Source organism: Manacus candei, unplaced genomic scaffold (genome assembly GCF_025592945.1).
Source record: "Manacus candei isolate 608988 ecotype Guabito, Panama unplaced genomic scaffold, ASM2559294v1 h1tg000002l, whole genome shotgun sequence".
Taxonomy (NCBI): Eukaryota; Metazoa; Chordata; class Aves; order Passeriformes; family Pipridae; genus Manacus; species Manacus candei.
The window spans coordinates 10,110,084-10,131,144 of NW_026138050.1; the positions used below are offsets into that span (position 1 = coordinate 10,110,084).

The following is a 21,061-nucleotide window of genomic DNA, read 5'->3' on the forward strand; positions in this document are numbered from 1 at the left end:
CAGTACTTTATTTTGAGCTATACCTGTTTGCAGAACATGTGTGAACTTCCTTCTGTGATGATGGCTCATTATATTTAACATGTGAATGCCAGGCTGTAGAACTCCCATGGACTTCTAAAAAGAAACCATGGTTACACAAATATTATTTCTAGGCTGATTATAGGTAGTATCACAGTGAATAAATGCAGCATAAACCAAGACAGGTTATAAATGCAGAGGTATAAAAGTAATCTGACCAAGCTGAAACAGTGTAAGCTGTTGGTCTAAGGTAGAAGTAAGCAGATACTTCCCAGTGGCTCTGTTGGGACATAACTGGATAAAATCCCCTGCTACTCACCTGGCTACTTTGCCAGCAGAGTATTCTTTCAGCTCCAGGTGTCCCTGGCTGTTGTGCACACTGTGGGCTGAGACCTGATGCAGCACGTGCACCATTGTATTCAGCAATCCTCCTAGGGGATGGAAAATTCTGCTGGGGATAGGCCCCACAGTCCACAGTGCAAGATCTACACACCCAGATCTCCATCTGAATTGTTCTAAAATCCTGGTAGAATTCTGTAAGAACATTAAGCAGCTTGTTCTGGTATTTTACTTTACTGATATTCCAGAAGGTTTTCCACTACCAGCTGAATTTGTCTTTTGTGAGGCTAGACACACTTCTTGCCTTTCACTGGCCATTAAAAATTACTATGATCTTCTTAAAAACAACCTTTTTCTTGCATCACAGTTTTGTCTTCTGGTTACTCAGCTCTTATAGTCCTTTCTTACTGATCTGTGCCCTCTCTGTCCCTTGCTGTTTTCACTGCTATCCACTGGACTCTCCAGTTTGTCTTTATCTTTCTTAAACTCTCTTGGCAAAATAACCATCACCTTTTGGCTGGGAACCCACCAGTACCAAACACAGTAACAGTTGTGTTTCCTGTGCACAGTTCAGGCTCATCCTTCCCAGAATACAGGCTATTGCTATTCTGCATAATTACTGCAATAGACTTTTACATGATGTAAATTACTGTGAGATACAAATAATGCAAATATTTTATCTTCATCCTTTAGGCTCAATCACAGGCTGGAATACAGACCCCATCACAAATACCAGCACCTCAGATGCACACTCCACAGTCAAACCAAAACCCCAGCACGCAGCACGCACTCGGTCAGACCCAGCAAGTCAGAAAGGTTTGTGGATGGCAGTAAGCATTAAGATAAATAGTTGTGTAATCTAATTCCAAGCACTGCTTTTAGAATCTTTTATGTGTCATCTGTGCTATATATAAATGAGCAAGTCACCTAACACCTGTACCACGTTTTTGTGTGTGATACAATGGGCTTCTAACTTCTCTTTCCAAAAATTTTTTTAGGACTCTGGTTTTCAGTTGCAAATAAATACATAAGTCTAAAGACTTTTTGTCTTAATGGCACTCTTAGGGCATGGCTCTTACTATGTCCTTCCTCATGCTTGGTACCAGTGGAGTACCAGGTATTCCAGTCAGTTCCTCTTATTTGCCATTGGCTCAAAATAGAAGTCTGACAGGCAGTTCTCAAGAGAAAACTTTTACCTGTGGCTTCAGAGATTTATTATTTTATAGAAGTTCCTTTTAGTTTTCTTACTTTCCTTGTTGATTTCATCCTTACTTATGAAGAAAACTATGGACTCAGATACTGAGGATGGCAATTCCAGTGAGCCAAAACTCCACCATGCCTCTTCCTGAGGAACGCAGGGAATTTAGAGGGAGATCCTCCTCTTCCTCTCTACCCAAAACAATGAGCTCTGTAATGTCCCATTCCAACAGATGTTCATCAGCACTGGATGTACAGTTGTGAGTACCAATCCAGTCATGTTCATATGGTAACTGATAGCAACCCCTCAGCACCAGTCACCAAAAAAGAAAAGGTTTTCTCCTCCTCTGAGCCTCTTCCAGGCTGACCTCTATGATTAGGAACTTGGAGATTAGATTTGGACCTTTATTGTTTCCTTATCAGTGCTATTGATTATAGGGCTCATATTACTTAGGACAAGGAGGATTTTCAGCCTGCCTCGAGGAATAATTGAAATTCAAGATGGAGAGGGTAATTGCTACAGTATGTTGTGCAACTGTTACAGAATATCTCAGCCTCCCAAGTTTATATTCCAGTGCCTCATGAATCCCATGTTCTGCTGTGATTTGGGGATTGTACCTGTGCAGTGTCACCTAATCTGCTTCTGCTCGGGCTCTAGTTCCAGATAAGAATTGATCTTAGAGGGTGAATGATTGTGCCTTGCCATTCTCTGGAGAGCTGGCTAGCAAAGGGGAACACCACTCCGTGGGCATCAGTACCCTTCAGACAGCTTGTTCAATCCATTTGGCACAAACCAATTGTTCTGTCTTAAGAGTGGCACCATAGGACAGGTGTGGATACATGTACCAGTTTGTATCAGGCTAGAAATAAGTTCATGTTAGTGACTGTCCACTAGGTGGGGAGATCATGGATATGCTATTCAACTGTTCCATAGTCTTTGGAATGTATTTTGGAAAAATTATATTACCCTTTCCTCATGCTTCCTGGGAAATCAGAGGAAAATATTTCTAGTTATCAGTGAATGAAAGCGTGTCACAGCACAGAGCTTCTTTAAAAGGTCAGTTGTTCTGGATTTACAAATTATTCCATTGGAGGGGAAAATCAGTATAAATAACATTCACTTAACAGGGAATTTAAGCAAGCAAGTACTTCAGAAGAAATAGTTTTCATTGATGTTATTTACCCAATGTTACTAATTTTTTTTAAACCCACAGTCTAAGACTGATCTGTTAATCCCTTACAGGTTTTTCCACCTACCACATCAAATGCAGTGTTTTCCTATCAGACTGCACCAGTTACAACACCATCACAATCTTTTATTAATAAAACATCAAACTCTAACATTCACACCGGTGGTAATCAGGTCCCCCCTGTGCAGAATGGACCTGCTACTCCCAGTAAGGTAAGGTCAGCCCCACAGTGTTCTGTACAGTTCAGTTTTCTGTTATTATTCTTAAATAACGTGACTGTGTATGTACTGCAGTTCACTCAAGGAAGAATGTTTTGTAGATTTTAATAATATTTATAATGTGCATATGTGTGAGACAGAAACTCTCATTTCATCCCTCTGATTACCTACACTAATATGTAGATGGGGGTGACAAAGTCTAATCTGTAGCCCTTGACACATCTTGCATTCCCTGAAGCATGTTATTTAGTCCTGACTTTGTTGTTTCTCACAGCCTGGCTCTCCATCCCAAGCCCAGCCTTACATTGTTCAGCAGCCCCTCTTCAACAACACAGTGTCCAAGACAAAAGATCCTCCTCGTTACGAAGAGGCCATAAAGCAGACCCGCAGTATTCAGACACCGCACCGTGAGGTTGTTATTTTCTCCTGCTCAGTCTATTAAAAACATTGTTTTTCTCTAGAATTATCAAAACCATCACTTATTTTAGGTTTGTTTTAATTTAGTGTCAAGATTTGCTAACATACCCTCTTATTATTTTCATAACTGTGTTTAACTAGAGAACTCCCATTTCATTATTCTTATATTAGAGCAAGTTTTAAAACACTTTTAGTTTTGAGACCTTCATAAAAGGTCTCTCTTTTTCTAGACCTGGTATTGAAAGAATGGGTTTGTGGGGGGTTTTGTTACCTTTTGCTTAAGGTTCAGATCATAGAATCATAGAATCAGATATTCAGGAGATGGCTGATGATCAGGAGATGTTTAAAACAGAGATAAGAAATTCCTGAAAGCTTACCCCCTCTTTAAAAAATAAAGGAACATAAATTACAAATTGGGAAAAAAACCCAAACATATCCAATAAAATGTATCTTACATGATGGCCATTCACAGACTATCTGTGAGGGAAAGCAGTTCAGGGTGCACCACCCAAAGTCCTGCAATTTTTATTGCCCTAGTACAAAACAGGATTAGTAATTTTCCTCTGGGTTTTCTGCACCTCTGGGTTGCCTCCATTAAATCTTGGTCATGCTTTTCAGATTTTTTTCCTATTCCTTTGTACTTAAACAGACCACAGGGATTACAAGTGTCTCTCCAAACTATTTCTCTGTTTTCTAGATTGACAATTGCACATTAAGCATTTTAGTCTTGATCATAAGTTATACTTATGTACTATTGAGAGAAGCCAGGAACAATCAGGTTAGGAAAAAATACTGCATGAAAGAGAATAACCCTGTTCTTCTCCTGCACTCCAGATTTCCAGTGCACACAGTCAGCAGATGGATGACCTGTTTGATATTCTCATCAAGAGTGGAGGTAAGTTCATGGACAACTGTGGCATGTAGACATTTAAAATCTGGTAAAAAAAACTCAGTGCTACAGTCAAACAAAGAATTCCTTCAGGGAGCAGAATTAGAAGCTATCTGGCCTGGATAAAGCTAAATTTCTGAAAGTTTGCAATAAGTACCAGTTAAAGAAAAGATTTACCAAAATTCATAGAGTCAACCTGCTGTGGAATTTCACTGCTTGCAAATTAGTTCAGGGAGACCTTTGCCAAGTGAATAATCTGTACAGCATTCAAATGAATTAAGTAACACCTTAGATTAGCACAGGTACATTTTATCAACATTGGAAAAGTTGAGCAAGTCCATATAATGTTTATTGAAATTATAAAGCAAATAGAATAAGGTAAGAGTTAAAGCAAGTTGATACTAAAATTTCATTAAATATAACCACATCTTATGAACTGTAAACATCAAAGGTACGTTCCTGGGAAAAGTATGTATGAACTGCATAGAGACATGAATGAATAACAACGTTGTCAGCTAAAATAAGAGAGCTACCAGAAAGACACTGAAATAAGTAATATAGGAAGGAGCTTGGCAATAAAAGGAGGTTTCAGGCATAATTAGGCTTGGTAGGCTAAGGAGCCATTACAATACTGGGAAATGCTGTGGTGCCCAGCAGTTCAATTCACGTAATGTTTTGTAACTACTGTCATATCAGGATCTTGACAGCAGTGCCAGGACAGCAGTGACTGATTGTGGGCTCCTAGAAGATTTTAGCCATATTCTAAACAGCAGAGCATTTTTGCTTTTTCAAAGCAAACCACAAAGTCAGCTGAAGAAAACGTGAGCAGACAGTGGCAAACGGAGATAAGTGACCTGTGCAGTGAACAACTCAAGCTAAATTAAAAAATGCTTTCAGTGTTTTATTAAAATATTGCCCGGGTAGTTCAAAGAAGTTCTGCCTCTGGCACAGGGAATGCAGGAAACATTGGTGTGCTTATTCAATATTTGCTCTGTTACGTTACTAAACCTGTTTGATCTGAAAGGAAACAACTGCTCCATATTTGCAAAGTTGCATTAAAAAGGCAGACAATTCCTGATCATCTTAATGAAAAAACAAAGTAAAGCACTCAGGGCTCTTGCACTTAATGTAAGCAAGCACTGCACTGAAAAATGTTAAGTTTACTAACCTATTTCAGGAGAGTGAGAATGTCTGTTCAGTAACCATTTAATAGATGCTCTTACAGGTTTTAAGGACGTGGGTTTTTGCTTGGAAAACTAGCACAGAATGTATTGTCAGGTATATTTTTGCTGGCAGAAACATCACCTTGTGCTAGAGGATTTATTTGCATATCCTGATCTGTTTTATTTTTAGACTTCATTCACATCTAAGAATAAATTGGAACTTATGCTTTATTTCCTTGTATTGTTACTGCCACTACCTTACATGGAACTTCTTGACAGAAGTGTAGTTTTAGTTCTAGAATCAGGAATAAATGCACCCTAATCACACGAGTTGATCTCTTGGACTTTTAATTAATCCAGGGGGACACAGTATTAACAGGGATGAAACTGAAAATTGGTTTGGGTACTCGTCTCTAAATGAGGAAATGTGTTGGTACCATGATTATTCTAGTTTGTCAGAAGAACAATAAACATGAAGGAGGTAAAGCTAAATCTGGATTTATGTTCCATTTTTCATCAATATTCATATACTAATTGGCTGAAGTATTGCTGGAAGCAGAACTCTGGAACTTGTTTTAAAATACTTTGTTGTTCACAGAGTTCCTGTCAAAGGCTGATGTGTGGAGCATTAGTACTGTCAGCAGCAGAGTGACTCTTACTCCATCTGCTGTGGATGCATCCCAGAGTGGGCAAGGAGGGGCTGAAAGTTGTGAGCATGGGGATATTATGTCATTACCTTTTCTGAATTCAACAGTGGTTTGTTGTTTTTTTTTTTAAATTACAGAGATTTCCCTTCCAATAAAGGAAGAACCATCTCCCATATCTAAAATGAGACCAGTAACAGCCAACATCACTACAATGCCAGTGAATACAGTGATATCCCGTCCACCTCCACAAATCCAAATGGCCCCTCCTCCTGTGTCCTTAGAACCAACCACCAGTCTGTCTATAAGTTTGGAAAACCAACTTGAAGCCCTCTTGGATGGAACTTTACCATCAGGTAATGAAATTCCTCAACTGACAGGCAGTAATGAGGACAGAGAGTCCTTTTCTCTAATTGAAGACCTCCAGAATGATCTTCTTAATCACTCGAGCATTTTAGATCACTCTCATTCACCCATGGAAACATCTGACCCACAGTTTACCACTAACAGTTCTTGCCTGTCTCTTGACCTTCCCGATACAAATTTGGACAATATGGAATGGCTGGACATTACAATGCCCAGCTCCTCATCTGGACTCACCCCTCTCAGTTCTGCTGCCCCGAGCGTGTTTTCCACTGACTTTCTAGATCCACAAGATCTACAGTTGCACTGGGATTAAGCTGTAGCCAATGAGAACATGACCTGCAAGTCTCTTCACAGCAGAGGTCCATTATCATACCATCCTGATTGCAGTTCAGATAAATTAAGACAGTAATGTTTGGAAGAACAAATGCTTGAAGCTTATTCCTTATTGATTTTCAAGTTTACAACAGTGAATTACATTATGCACCTACCAGTAATGCAGATCAGGGCCCTCTGAAAGCTGTATGTCACAAGTCAAGAGAGGATGATTGTACTTACTGATTAAAAGTACCCCAAGGTAAATGCATCACAAATATTTAAGAAAGAAGTTATGTCTCTGACTTTGTAATGCTTAAATGAGCAACACAACGTGGCTAAACTTAGTGAGATGTCAGCTGTCTGTACTGACACAGCGAGCAAATATCTGGGGGAGGGGGAGGAATCACTGCACTTCATTGTTCCTGTGGACAGCCTGAGCCAGGGGCAGAATCCATTGGGAGGGCAAAGGCAAGTAGAAGCACTGGCTGGTTCAGTGAAATTTCATATATCTAATCTCTTAATTTGTTCAAGTTGTTTTTATATTTTGGTTTTGTGGTTTTTAAAACACTTCCCCCATTCTTTAATCATGAGGGAGGAATTTAACTGCATACAAAGGGATATTAAGTGTAACTGCAAGAAATCCACTGTAGCTATGCCAGGTAATATTGAGAACACTGAATTTTCTATAGCAATGCTCTGGATTAAATAGATAGGTTTTAATGTGTATATCAGACAGTTATTTGTATACTCTTTTAACATTACATAGCTTATTTTTGTGGACAGAGGGGAACACAGTGGTCTTCAAACAAGAGATTACTCTAATGGAAATAAATATCCTACTTTGCTTTGTGTTTGAGGATATTTGTTAGATCATTGAATCCAGTATCTCAGCAGATTAGAACAGTTTGAGGAAGTAGAAAAGTTTAATTAATGCTTTTGTACACTATGATCCTGCAAGCATCTATGCAAGAATAGTCCCAATGCCCCCAGTAAAAGATGTTTGTAGGATGAGATCAAGTTGCAGGGGACAGTACTGACAGGACAACCATCATTTTTTAATGAGTACTTTATCTATAGAACAGTTTTGTCTACCACTACATAACATCAGGGAAGCCAACAGAGAAGCTGCTCAGTGAGAATCCTAATAGTATCAGGATGTACTGTTTTGTGATAAGAAGGCATATTTCATACCTGAAACAGATAATAGCAAAAATTAAGCTCTTACCTCACAGCACAGCACATGAAAATACTATTTTTTAAAGCCCTCAGTTGTTGTCTTCAGAGTCTATTATGAAAGCAGTTAGGAAGACGAGCAAAAAATGCAAATAGAATTAATATACTTTGACATTCTATGGTTGTCTCTCAGGTAATAGCTGTTAAATGTTGCCATAGATGATGGAGGCTGATAATCAAACAAAATTGGAATTATTTCTTACTAGGAAATTCTTAAACTAAGACAAAAGGAAACAGTCCCCTGTTTCCTGAAACAGGGAAACGTGGTATGTTTTCTGGTCTGAAAACTGATCTCATTGCATCATTCTTTCTTCCCCACTAACCTATAAAAATGTTTTGTAGGAATGAATGAACAAATGCCCTGAAGCTTTTGCTTCCTTCTTGGAATAATGACATGTATCAAAGAAATGCTGAAACCAGAAAGTAGCAGTTAACTTTATAGCAACCTTTATCACATTTTTAAAAAACACAATCAGTTATCATCAAATAAAATCCTTTTGCCAAAAAGTTTGTGGAATTAACTGCAAATTTATATCTCCAGATACAATGCAGTCTGGTTTACTACTACTACAGAATTCCATTGGCTTCAGATAAAACAGTGGATTATGTCTCTGATTCAGGGTTTAACCCCCTATCATATCTTTGCATCATATCAGTTACAGCACTTTAAATCATTATATCTCTTCACTAGTTTTACTGGCCAAGATTTACTTCAATATGAAACTAAGTACAGCAAAACAATCAATGGAGATTTTAATTACACCAAGTTGAAAGACATATTTCCTTATTCCTTCTTGCTGTGCCTCCAGTACTTGAGTACAGTATTACATGTGGACTGTCTGCCTTAAGCTTTGATGGTTTAGGACTCTTCGAGAACATTGAACACTCACATTCAACTTTTTGCATTCCTTTTTACCATACTCTCTTGGGAGCTAATACTCTGAGATACTAAGTGCCCTCAGCTGTTAGGAGAAAAATAATTAAGGACTCCTGGTCTGGTAGGAACAACTCTGAATGAAATGTAGTGTTCTGCAGTACTGTCAGTTTATTATGTGTGATACACCAGACATCATACCACATTTGTGTGGTTAGAATTATCCCTTTTTGACCCTGCCTTCTGATTAAATAAGAGGCAAGTAAATTGATTTTTAGAGGACAAATTAACCTAGAGCAACTGTACTGTCATTTTTGATGTGCATGTAAATAGAGCTTGAAACTGGCAGAGTCATCTTGCTACCAAACTATCGTTCTTGGCAGTGTAGAATGTTAACTAACCCATAGGAATCTGTGTGCAGAAATAAACCCAAACAGTTGAGCTGTCTTGTTAGCAGTACAGTGTAGCTTTCTACTCTTTGAAAAAATAAATTTTAAAAATTAAGGGATCATTTTAGTTTCTGAAGTACAACTATTCTAGTGTAGGGAATGTGTGATTACTTTTTTGTACATTTCAGAATTGTGTATTAAACCTTATATAAAATGGTTTGCTTTAGACTTTGTTCTGAAATGTGATATGTTTGCCATAGTTGTATATGCCTGTTTATGGCAGAAATAGGTTTTGCTTAGACTTTTGTGTGTGCATGTTTTACATGAACATTTTTGTAGCACAAATACAATACATCTTAGAAATTGAACCGTGACTGTGCAGTTGGACTGTACAGAACTGAATATTTCTCATTAAGAGAACAGTTGCAAAGGAATGCACTGGCACTCCATTTGCCATGTAATGGCTGCAGTGTACTAACAGAATGCATTCTATCAAATGTCTTGGTAGGTCCTTCAGAGTAATTAAGAACACCATTTTATCTGTGTGAAAATCAAAAGTTGGTGTTTACACTTCTAGACGGAGAGAGCTCAGACACGTTTTAAAGGCTGATGTTAATCAGGAGGAGTCACATCCTGCTTTCAGTGCAGAAATGGTGTTTGTTACACACTTCTAGTGCCATTCAGCAGCAGTTACAGCAAGCAAGTTTACAGCAAAATTCTGTTTGACATTATAAATAGTTACAAAAGCATTGTCATAAATACAGCAGTTCTCCCTGAGAATAAAATTAATTTATGGCAGTTGTTCTCTACAGAAATTTGGAGTGTAATCCAGCAATGTGGGCTTGCAAAATCTGACCTTTAAAAAGCTGAGGCCACAGCTTTTGGGAAGAATCACTAAATACTGGCATTTCTCTCCCAGGTATTTCTAAATTCACCAACAAGAGTCACGTTCAGGGAACGTGGTGATGAGTGGTCAGTATTAAACTTTTCTGTTACATAATCTCAAACATCCAGATGCCTCAAAAGTGTAGGCACCACAATTGGAACCGAGGCACAAGCTGCTGAACTATTTTCAAGACAGAGGAAATGCAATCACAGAATCCATTGAACTGGAAGGGCATTATGTAATCAAAACACAGGAAAGCTCACCGATGTAAACAATTATTATTATCTGGATGGCATCTTCAGTGTATTATAAACTTAAAGCAAACTCTATTAAAACTGGAAAAAAAAACCTCTTCCACTTATCTCCAGCAAATGTTCTGTTGAAACCCTTTATATTGTGGTCTATTAAATTGCCTTTGGATGACTTCTAGACCTCAGTGCAGATGGTATTTTATGTGAGATACGTGGAACTGAGTTGCACATAGTACATACATGGCCAATAAAGAGCAGCCATTAAAACCTGAAGTAATCTCAAATATTCCTTTTATACCAGTTTGCTAGGTAAAGTGCAAAAAAGAGACACCTACATCATTCTGTAGTGTCCAATACTGAATATAAAGACTTTTTAAGTTAAAAGTGCATAAATGTATTTGTAGAAATCTAGCCAAAAAAAAAAAAAAGCCATTCTAGCTATGAGAGCAAATTCTCAAATAAAAGCAGGGAATGGTTAATAACTATATAATCACATTATTTTTGTAAAAAATACAGCTCAGATATTCAAAAGACAGCCTAAAATAAATTATAATAATATAAAATTTAAATAGGAACCAAAGCATTGCCATTTATATTGCCAAAGGAGGCACTTTGTACTTTGAAGCATAGGAAATTAAACCCCCAAAAGTGTTACCCATACTTTTTTAAAATCAAGGATGTAGATACTTTCAAAGCTGTTTTTGATGTTTAACAGTACAGATTTGTTTTTGTTGTTTGAGAAATTTGTAGTAAGTAATAGCACAGGCTTTTTTCCAGATAGGATTTCCTTCACAGAACTGCTTGCAGTAGGAACAACGCTAACCCCAGGAGCTGTTCCTCTTCTTGTTTTCACGGTCATAATTATGTCTTAGCATCTCATTTTGTGAAAAGAAGAAGACAGACACCTGTCTCTGGGGCCCTCTTCATTTAAGCACTACTTTACTAAATGCAAATTATGGCAATCAGGGCGTCAGTTTATGTATTGCCTTTCTATAAGAAACCATGATGCCTTTGTATTTGCTGTTTGCACCCCTGAAATCAATTCCATACGTTTGAATGCCATATGTTTTGCACATTGTACTGTATATATGTAATGCATACTGTATTTTTATATGTGTACTACATTTATCAAATATTTTGTACATAGTGGCAATATTGTAGCTACTGAGGAAATGTTTGATATTTCAGCATTTTTGCTAAGTGTCTCAAATAAAAAAGGAAAACTGTGTTCATTTGTCTGTGGTTACTTAAAAGTGAAAAATAACATTAATATTAATGAACAAAAATTCTTTTATGAGTCTGAAACATTTGGCCTATGTTCCAAGTACCTTTCTCACACAAAGGAGAAAGAATGAAATCTGCACTTAGACAAACTTCAAAAAACTTGATGATTTCTCTTCAAAACTGGAGCCAAAATCTCTAAGACCAGAGATTTTCTGAACTCTTGGACTTTGGTTTTTTTAAGCAGTACCATTACATAGACTCACAGAACGGCCTGGGTTGGAAGGGACCTTAAAGCTCATGTGGTTCCAACCCCCTGCAATGGGCAGGGACACCTTCCACTAGACCGAGTTGCTCAGAGCTCCATCCAGCCTGGCTCTGAACACTTCCAGGGATGAGCATCCACCTCTCTGGGCAACTCATCCCAGCATCTCACCACCCTCACAGTAAAGAACTTCCTGCTAATATCTAATCTAAACCTACTCCCAGTCTGAATCCATTCCCCCTTGTCCTGCACTTCAATTTACGACTTTCCTGGATTCTTCCAAGGTTTCCAAGATGTGCTGGTTTGTGGGATTTCATATTTGCAATCTGCATTCTGCTGGGCTTGTGTTCAAGAACACCCCAATGCCTTTCCTCAGGAGAATGAGCTATGAGCTGTTTGCACAAGCTTCTTCTCATGATGAAGCTGCTCCATTTCAATATTTACTTCCCCTTGTGAGGGCAGTCCCTGTGCTGATCACCCACCCTTTCCTCAGAGTCTGTTCTGCACTGATGACATCCAGCACTTCTGGACTATGCATTTGTGCATTACAGAAATTCCAGCTGGAATATAACAGGCACTTGTTTTGGTGCCAACTGGCAATCTGGGGTTTTGATTGTTTTACAAAGAAATACAAACACAAAGCTCTTCCTCCCAAACTGTGTTCCTATTAGCATTACGATGTAAACACAAAACAAGGTCTGATAAAACTTGAGATTATGCTGAGTGAATTTCTCCCACAGGCTAAACCCTGGTTTTCAATAAAACCCCAGTTTATTAAAACATGTTCTACAGGTGGCCATTCCTCACATTTGTCTTTACTCTGTACCACATTAAATGCTCTTTACTGCTGCCTATTGGCTTGCTGTGTATTGTACAACTGTTGCCAGTGATATATTTCTTAGAGTATTTGTACTGTCTCAAGTCAGAGATGTTTCTTTCCACTGAGACCTTCCTAGTCCAAAATCAAAATAACCAACTAGAGCACCTGAGACCCAACAGCTAAGGTCTGTTTTTTTGCCTCTAAGTGTTTATCCAAAAATGTACCAACTCTAAGAAATGCTTCCCTTCATGTAAAAAATTACCTGAAGAAGCGTCTCCAGCCTTCCCTGCAGATGAAGGACTGCGAGGCCACTCCACCACAGCACTGCATCATTCCTGAGCCCCTCCGAGACAACTGCTGTGGATTAAAAGTTAAGATGGTGAACAGAAATGTTCTTTCATAAAGCCAGGACAAAGTGTAAGCTCAAGTAATTGCTAACTGAGGAACATTCCAGCTATCCCATAACAAATCTTTATCAACTCAGCTGCACCAAATCTACTTAAATACAATTATTCCCCAGGATCTCCTCAGAAGAGTTGGGGGCTGTGTCAAAAGGCTTGGTTTTGTACATGAAAACAGACATCAAAGACTCTCCTAAAGCAACACCTCCACCTCATATGAGTGAGGCTGAGGGGAGGAAGGAAAAAAACCAGGTGATTATTTTCTCCTTCCAACAAAATCTCTGATGTTATCTTTCAGCAATGGAGTCTTCCAAAGACTTTCCTTTAGGAAGGTCATGTGTTTAATAAAAGGTTGTGTCAGGAGAGAACACTGCATGAGGAGGATTCAGCATGAGGAGAATTCAGCATGAAGAGGAAGGGCTTTCCCATGGAGCTCAAACAAGGGTAATGACCAGCAAAAAAGACACTTCCAAACAAAAGTATTCAGACAGCAGAAGGGCAATTACATGCTTTTTAAATAAAAATTGCATTTTTAGTTATATAAATTATTGTTGTGATAAATCAGTTCACCATTAAACAGCAGTTTGTTTAGACAGATAGAAACAATTTTTCCAGGCACTGTGAGGAACTTAGGGAATAGCCAAATTTTGTAAACCAAATCAAGTACTTCCTCCTAATCTACACAGAAGATCCTTATGATTTCAAATTGAAGTTTCCATCTCCCCATACAGTTAAGGAAGAACTTGATCAATAGAAGTTATTTTGCCATTAAATACTATTTCTGATGCCAACCAAATGCATTTATTAAAAATGTAGTGTGTTTGAAGAGATAAAACTCACATGAATTCCACAAACAATTCAAACAGCCCCCTTTGTTTCTCCCACCACAAAATCACCTCTCACCTCACAAAGGTCCAAAAGCATGAATAAATCAAATATATGTGAGCTGCACAGGAACTGTGATGGCAAGTTACTTAGCCAGCCCATCAGTCATGTCTGTAGGGATTGGAAAATAGGACTCATCTCCTTTGGGACAGCTATTCCACGGCAGGAGCGAACACGCTTGACAAGGGCTGACTATTCAGTAATGTAATGTGACACCTTTCACTGCAGGTGCAACTAATTCAGATTGCTCTGTTTGCTCCAACACAGGCAGCATAGAGTTATCACAGAGAAGCTGAAAAACGATAACTTTTAAAGCATGAGAACTTGTTCATGCACTCAAGCCATCAGGTATGAGTTTCCCTGATGAGAGTTCAAAGAACATCCCAAGAGGATACAGAAGTATTTCCCTGCTAATTACAGGGTGGCTCAGCTAGATGACCTTTGAAGGTCTCTTCCAAACAGAACTATTCTGGTTCTGCATCAATTTTTAATGCACCTGCTTTACAGGACCACCAAATTAGCAACTCTGATCTCAGCCTTTACAAAGGTACCTCTGTAATATGTTCACGTGCTTCTTCCACAAAAAAACCCAAACCAAAACCAAAAGGGATATAAAACTTGGGTGTTCAGCAGAAGTTTCATGGAGAATTTAAAGGGATCTCCATTAAAGTAACATTAAAAAAAAAAAAAAAAAAAAGAAAAAAAAACACACAGAAAAAACCCACAAACATTAAATGAAAACTAAAAGCTTTGCTTTCGGGTCACACTTGTAAAAATCTAGGAGACGAAATCTAGAAAAAAAAAAATGTATTTTAGTATCTTTTTTGTTTCCAAACAGTGAGTTTTTGGAGGGAACAGCTACCAGGTAGCGAGTGCGCTTAAGTTAGCATTTACCATTTAATTATCCCAACGTTTTCCATTTCTGCTTCTCTTCTCGGGGGAGGAAAGTTTCAGTCCCGCTTCGTCCCCTCTCTCCGGTGTCCTGACCGGTCCGAAGCGGCTGCACCGCTCGGGTGCCATCTCCGGGCACGGCGCCCTCACGGCCCCGGGGCCGCTGAGGGCGAGCGGGACGGGCAGAGGGCGGTGCCCTCAGGAACGGCCCCGCAGCTCCCGGGGACAGCGACAAGGACAGAGGGAGAAAGAGGGAGAAAAACGGAGAAAAAAAGGAGAAAGAGGGAGAAACAGCGAGAGCGTAACACACCCACGCTCCGCTCCCGGTCCCGGTCCCTCCCACACGTTCCGCCCCCTCAGCGCCTCAGGTGCCGGCGCCGGGGGCGGGGCGGGGGCGGGCGCGCGGGCGGGCGCGCGGGAGTGGCGCCAGCGATAGAAGGGCGTCGGGAGGAGCCCTTAACGCAGGCGCGGTGGCCAAGTGGTAAGGCGTCGGTCTCGTAAACCGAAGATCACGGGTTCGAACCCCGTCCGTGCCTTGGCGGGTCCGCGCGGGCCGGAGCTCTCCCCTCATTTTTAGGGGGAGGCGGGTCCGCGGGGTCGGGCCGGGAGCGCTCCCGGCAGCGGCCGGTCCGCCCCCGGGCGCGTTCCCCGCTGCACCGGCTGCTGCGGCTCCAACAAAGGGACGCGAGCAATTTCGTGCCCCTCCTGCCTCATTCGCACTCTCCCTCCTGGCGTTTGCAGCGACAGAAGCGTTTGTCTTCGCTTTTTCCTGCGGTCCAATCCTGTTTTTTCAAGAGCCCCGCTCAGCTTAGCCTGAAGAAGCAAAAGTAGAAGACAGTTTGAAATGCAGCGACCGAGATCATCCTGTAATTCCACGATCTTTTCGTTGGTCCGCCCCCACCCTGCAACCATGGAATTCATTTAATTATTTATTAATTTTGTTCTGCCTTCTGATTAGTAAACCATGAGGTGTCTTCATCTGTATCACCAACCACTTAGAAGGATTATTTGCAATCTGGTTAGTGTTCATTTTCCATTTTTTTTAACAGAGAACCTCCCTGTGACACTGCAAATGGGTAAGGGAAGGGTGCCCTGGTTACACTCCAAGAGCCCAGCAGTGTCACCTTCCCCAAGCAGAAGCAAACGCTGGGTGCTCCAGGCACAGCTGATCCTGCAGGATCAGGAGGTCCAACCCAGTGACAGTGACAGGACCAGACACCAAACCCACACACACAGTTAAGGGCTGACAGCACTTAAACCCACCCTAACAGTGTAAATAATTACATTATTACTAATTGAAGGAAATCTTCATTGATTTGTGTTTGACACTTACTTACCATTTGAAATTTCACTCACCGCCGTGTCCACACGGTCGATTTTGTTTTCTTCCTGACAAATCTTCCTCTCGTATTCTGCACCACTGTTGTCAAGAATCAAAACTGTATGATTGCACAAACAGAAATAACTGTCATTAACTATTTACAGTGGATTTTGTAAAATCTGTTAAAAACAAAACGTGTAAATTCTGTTGGCAAGTCAAAATCATCATTCAAGCTGTATTTTGATTTAAAGAAGGATTGTAACCAGTTATAGAATTAAAGAATGGTTTGGGTTGGAAGGGACCTTAAAGACAATCTCATTCCACCCCCCTGCCATGGGCAGGGACACCTTCCACTAAAGCAGATTGCTCAGAGCCTCATCCAACCGGGCCTTCAACACTTCCAGGGGTGGGACAGCCATCTCTGGGCAACTTGTTCTGCTGTCTCACAGCACACCTAAAGCTCTTTCCCCCCCCAGATTTAGTGTTCCAAATATTATCTGACTGTATTAATTAAGTGTAACTAAAGTTTGTATTTTTTGCACTTAGTTTACTGTCAGTATTCACAAGTCTCCAGAACTGCTCATTGGTAAATTTGACATAACTTTGACGAAGCACCAGCAGAGAGGAAATCACAGTGCTTACCTTGCAGCTCATTTTGAACCTGAAATTTCTAGTATGAAATCCATAACAACACTGCCCAATCTCCCCACAGAGAAGAAAGATGTAAATTATTGATTTTGTGCAGTGACAGTTTCAGCACAGAGCACATGCAAGACTACAACCCAAAATATTCTAAGTTGATTTCTGTTTTCTTAGATGTTTTTACTTGTGGATATAAAGGACAGTGAGGAACAGCCATGTCCCTGAAACTGCTTTCACGAGAGGTTTTTAAATGCAAAAATTTAAATCAGAGACAAGGACAAAACCCAGATCTGATAAATATTGCTTGCCATTGACTACAGCCTCAGGGAGACTCACAGGGAGGGTAGTGGAGAGGAGCCACCCTGTCCACGATGAGTAAAGCTTTCATGAATTCTTCCTTGTTTTTTAGAAATATATTCATAGGACTAAGCCAGGTATGTAGGAGAGCTCTGGCTGTGTCTCATCCTCTTACCAATTTGAGGCCTGTGAGTCTGTGTTAGATGACACACAGAAATCAGGTAACACAGAGCCTGTTTTTCCATAGTCTGCAGACAGAACTTACATTTTTTTGAATAACATAGCTAAACTATTAGCATGATAACAACGTTGCTAAGTAACATCTTATGATATGTCTTGTGGTTATTTACTTGAAAATAATTTTGCAGTTAGAAAACTATCTGTGAAGTCACATCTTAAGAGAAACTAGTGCAACCCAGAAATTATAACTCCAGCAGCAGTTAAGAGGTAGAAATAATTGATATATCACATAGGTTTACTGCCATGACACATTCATTTACATGATGGTAAACCTTTTTGAAAGTGTTACTATATTTGCCTTCATCTTTCTCCTTTCTAGACAACACGATGCCCAGATTTTAAAATCTCTCCTTTTGCCTCAGGTTTTCTACACCTCTAATCACCCTTGCTACAGTCCCCCAGATCCTCTCCAGTTGCTACATCTTCTTCTTGAATTGAGGACCCGGAGGGGACACACCACAGCTCACCAGCAGGGTCCAGAGCAGAGCAGTCCTGCACATCAGGACTCACAGAAGGACCCCAGGAGCAGTAAAGTGGGAATTTGCATCAGGCACACCCAGCACAGCCCGAGCTGCCATGGCTGGGGTGCCCCAGGAGCTGCTCAGCTGCCACCACATCACATGCTGGGAGTCACCACATGTGATGGGCAGAAACTATTGCCACTGGCACACATGGCCCTGTCCCCACACCACGGGATGTGAAACGGAAACTAGAAACTGTTTGGCAGCACTGCAGCCCCCCTGCAGCCCTGGCACCCGGGGAGCCCACAGCTCCCTGGGCACCCCCAGTTCCCTGGGCACCCCCAGCTCCCTGGGCACCCCCAGCTCCCTGGGCACTCAGCACACCAGGCACAGCGGGGACAACAGCAGCAGGACAAACACAGGGCAGAGACTGTAGTATAGAGTCGTGTGAAATGAATCCTCTCCACAGTCCAGCTTCTATCATTGCATCATTTAAAAAAAATCCCTCGCCCTGTGCAGTTGTATTGGTGAAAGCAGCAGATGAAGCAAATTTAATTTAGTTTTGTGTTTTCCGTTGTTGTAACAGAACCTCTTGCTGCCTTTTAATTGAATTTTACATGTGACAACCAGTATGACCAACAGAGGACAGCACATCCATTTCTTTTAATGATTAAAAGATCCTGAACTTGAAGCTGCCATTCACTTTTTCACTCAGGAAATGAGAGTGACAGGCAGAGTGGAGCAGTGTGCCATAAGTAAACCAGCCAGATTAAAAAGGCCTTTTTGCAATTAACTAGAGCTGTTTTGAATTCCAAGAGATTACTCCAAGTAAATCTACTTCTAACCAGGCATTCCTGCTAACGGAGCACTGTGGGTGCACCCCTCTGAAAGCTGGGTCTGTATTTCGGCACAGTTGTTTACCCAGCACTGCAATAACAGTTAGAACATACTTAGGAGTCAAAGCACACTCAGGATTGTCAGGTGAACTCTGCTAATTCCCCTTCAAAACTGCAGACAGACAAGGTGTCTCTAACTAAGTTTTGATTAAATGTGAGTGTTCATAAAACACTGAAGTAAAGCCAGACTCAGGTGTTTTTATTGCATTTGATTTGGGGGCAGAGAAGACTCTGCAAGTCATAATGAAATGCAAAGAACAAACCCAAGGATTTCATGTGGCTGAGGGGAATCTCATTACAGAAATTCAATTAACCTGCAAGAGTTGCAAACATTGAAACCTATTATCTTCCCCCAAAAGCTGGCTTTGGGGTTTTTGTAGCAACCTTTGCTATTCCTGGATAAATAATCCTTTATTACAAATGCATTGACATCTTTATATAATTAATTGAATATAATAACATCTTCATCCAGCTCTGCTTTGCAAACATTCAGTTCTGCTTCCTATGAAATGTATCAGAATAGTGGTTTTTTTAAAAGATATGACTCAAGAAGGACTGGGTGTTAGACACAAGCACAAAGCAAACACAGAGATTCAGGAGACATGAGGAATAATAGCAGCTCCTGACAGTGTGCAGGTCTGCATTTGTCGGGCAGGGCCTGATCCTGTGAATGGCTGAACTGAATTAATTAACAACCTGACATACCATTAAGTCCATGGGGACTGACAGTGCTCAGCAGTTCTCAGTATCGGGGCCCTTAAATAAAAGGCAACCTCCGAATTCCCATTCATGCGAGTAACAATATTGCACACATCTACAGTGGGGACATGAATTATTCACATCAGCGTGGCATGAAAGATGCAAACGGCAAAGCCTGTTTAAAATAACACACAAACACTCATTAGTGTTCCTGTGATCCGTGGGAGGGTTATCATTCGGCCCATTTTTCACCCACATGCATATTGCTTTTATTTGCTGCGTGCATAGGTCTGATATGAGAACGTGGGGAAAATAAATACAGGAGATAGGCATCTATAAACATTAGTAGAAAATGAGGAAAGGGGGTTACTGATTAGCTTTCTTCCCATACGAAACTCCTAGATCGTATCGGAGAAATGCGAGTTAAGTGTTTTACCATTCTTTTTTTTAACCATTATCTGATCAGAGAAGCATGAAAAGCACTTTACTGCCTTTTTTTTTTTCCCTGTGCTAGGAGCCCTCTGCAGGAAGTGAAGCTGAATTTCACAAATCTTCCCTTTCTGACGTCTCCCGAATTTCTAGGAATACCCCTTCCCTGTTACTATATTTGGTGGTAGTTTCTAGGAAAAAAAATAATTTTCGGACGGTCTTGGACTCACCACACCTCCTCTCGGAGGACTGTGCGCCCCGGGGCTCCTGGCACGGCCCCCGCGGAGTTGAGGAGCTCACGGCTCGGGCTCACAACTCCCGGCGCAGACTGCACGTCTTTGTAGCACTGTTGGAGGAACGAGCATGGAGAGGGAGTGGGAAGGGGAGAGGTGTCTTTGTGGCAACAATGAGTGAATCTTCTCTAGTTTTTTTCCCGGTGGCTGCTCTTATTTTTTTTTTTCCCCTGCACTTTGTTGGTTTTTTGTTGTGGCTTTTTTTTCTCTCTCTCTCTCTTTTTTTTTTTTTTTTTAAATCTCTCTTTTTCAAGGAAGAGGATCTTAAGGAGAAAAAAAACCTCTGGATTTTTTTTTTTCTCCTCCGCTTCCCCCTCTCCCCCCTCCCCTCGATGTGGCCTCTTGTTTAGCTTGTGGCGTGACCGTGATGAAGAAATGTTTCAGGGCGCCTGGCAGGGTGATCTTTTTATGTAATGAGTCAGGATTTTGCCAACGGAAGGAGCCGGCTCGGAGCGAGGACCGGAGGGGCTGTCTCCTTTCAAGAACGCGGACCTGCCCGGCGAGCGGCTCGCCGTGCCCGGGATCCCCGCTCGCTGCGGGCGTGGATCCATCCCCGGCCGGGGGGGCCCCGCCGGGGGCACTGACAAGCGGTGAGTCGCGCTGTCCCTCCGCGCCCCCGCCCCGCGCCCTCCCGCGGGAGCAGCGCGGCCCCCGCACGGCCCCGCCGAGGCCGCAGGTGCGGCCGCCGCCCCGCGCCCGCTCCCGCCGCGGGCACCGGGGCCGCGCCCTGCCGGGGATGGGGCGGCTCCGCGCCGGGGCGGGCGCGGCCGAGCCAGCGCGGCCGCGGAAAGGCGCCCCGGGGGGCGGGGGCGGCGCGGGGCCGCGCATCCCGGCGCATCCCCGGGAGCGCATCCCCGGGAGCGCATCCCCGGGAGCGCATCCCCGGGAGCGCATCCCCGGGAGCGCATCCC

At 41.6% G+C, this 21,061-nt stretch overlaps 1 protein-coding gene, 1 long non-coding RNA gene and 1 other non-coding gene across 11 annotated transcripts in view; 2 read left to right on the forward strand and 1 right to left on the reverse strand.

Moving 5' to 3' along the window:
* Positions 1-11,617, forward strand: part of MRTFB (myocardin related transcription factor B) — a 70,185-nt gene extending 58,568 nt beyond the window's left edge. For 5 of the 6 annotated variants that reach the window (XM_051809631.1, XM_051809543.1, XM_051809718.1 and 2 more), the window contains 5 exons: positions 1,051-1,173; positions 2,798-2,956; positions 3,237-3,374; positions 4,214-4,274; positions 6,216-11,617. In XM_051809631.1, coding sequence (XP_051665591.1) covers positions 1,051-1,173; positions 2,798-2,956; positions 3,237-3,374; positions 4,214-4,274; positions 6,216-6,754 — 1,020 coding nt within the window. In that variant the 3' untranslated portion in view covers positions 6,755-11,617. The remainder of the gene's footprint in view (positions 1-1,050; positions 1,174-2,797; positions 2,957-3,236; positions 3,375-4,213; positions 4,275-6,215) is intronic. The other variant, XM_051809964.1, reaches the window with a different exon arrangement.
* The window catches only part of LOC127482134 (uncharacterized), a 44,299-nt gene extending 29,035 nt beyond the window's left edge, over positions 1-15,264 (reverse strand). For 3 of the 4 annotated variants that reach the window (XR_007908454.1, XR_007908456.1, XR_007908451.1), the window contains exons 1-2: positions 14,876-15,264; positions 12,958-13,052 (exon numbers count right to left, since the gene is read on the reverse strand). This is a non-coding gene — a long non-coding RNA (uncharacterized LOC127482134). Of the gene's footprint in view, positions 1-7,842; positions 7,948-12,957; positions 13,053-14,875 lie in introns of those variants that run through there. The other variant, XR_007908459.1, reaches the window with a different exon arrangement.
* Positions 15,265-15,336: 72 nt separating this feature from the next.
* On the forward strand, positions 15,337-15,408 carry TRNAT-CGU (transfer RNA threonine (anticodon CGU)). Its single transcript has one exon. It is a non-coding gene; the product is annotated as a tRNA-Thr (tRNA).
* The last annotated feature ends 5,653 nt before the right edge of the window (positions 15,409-21,061 follow it).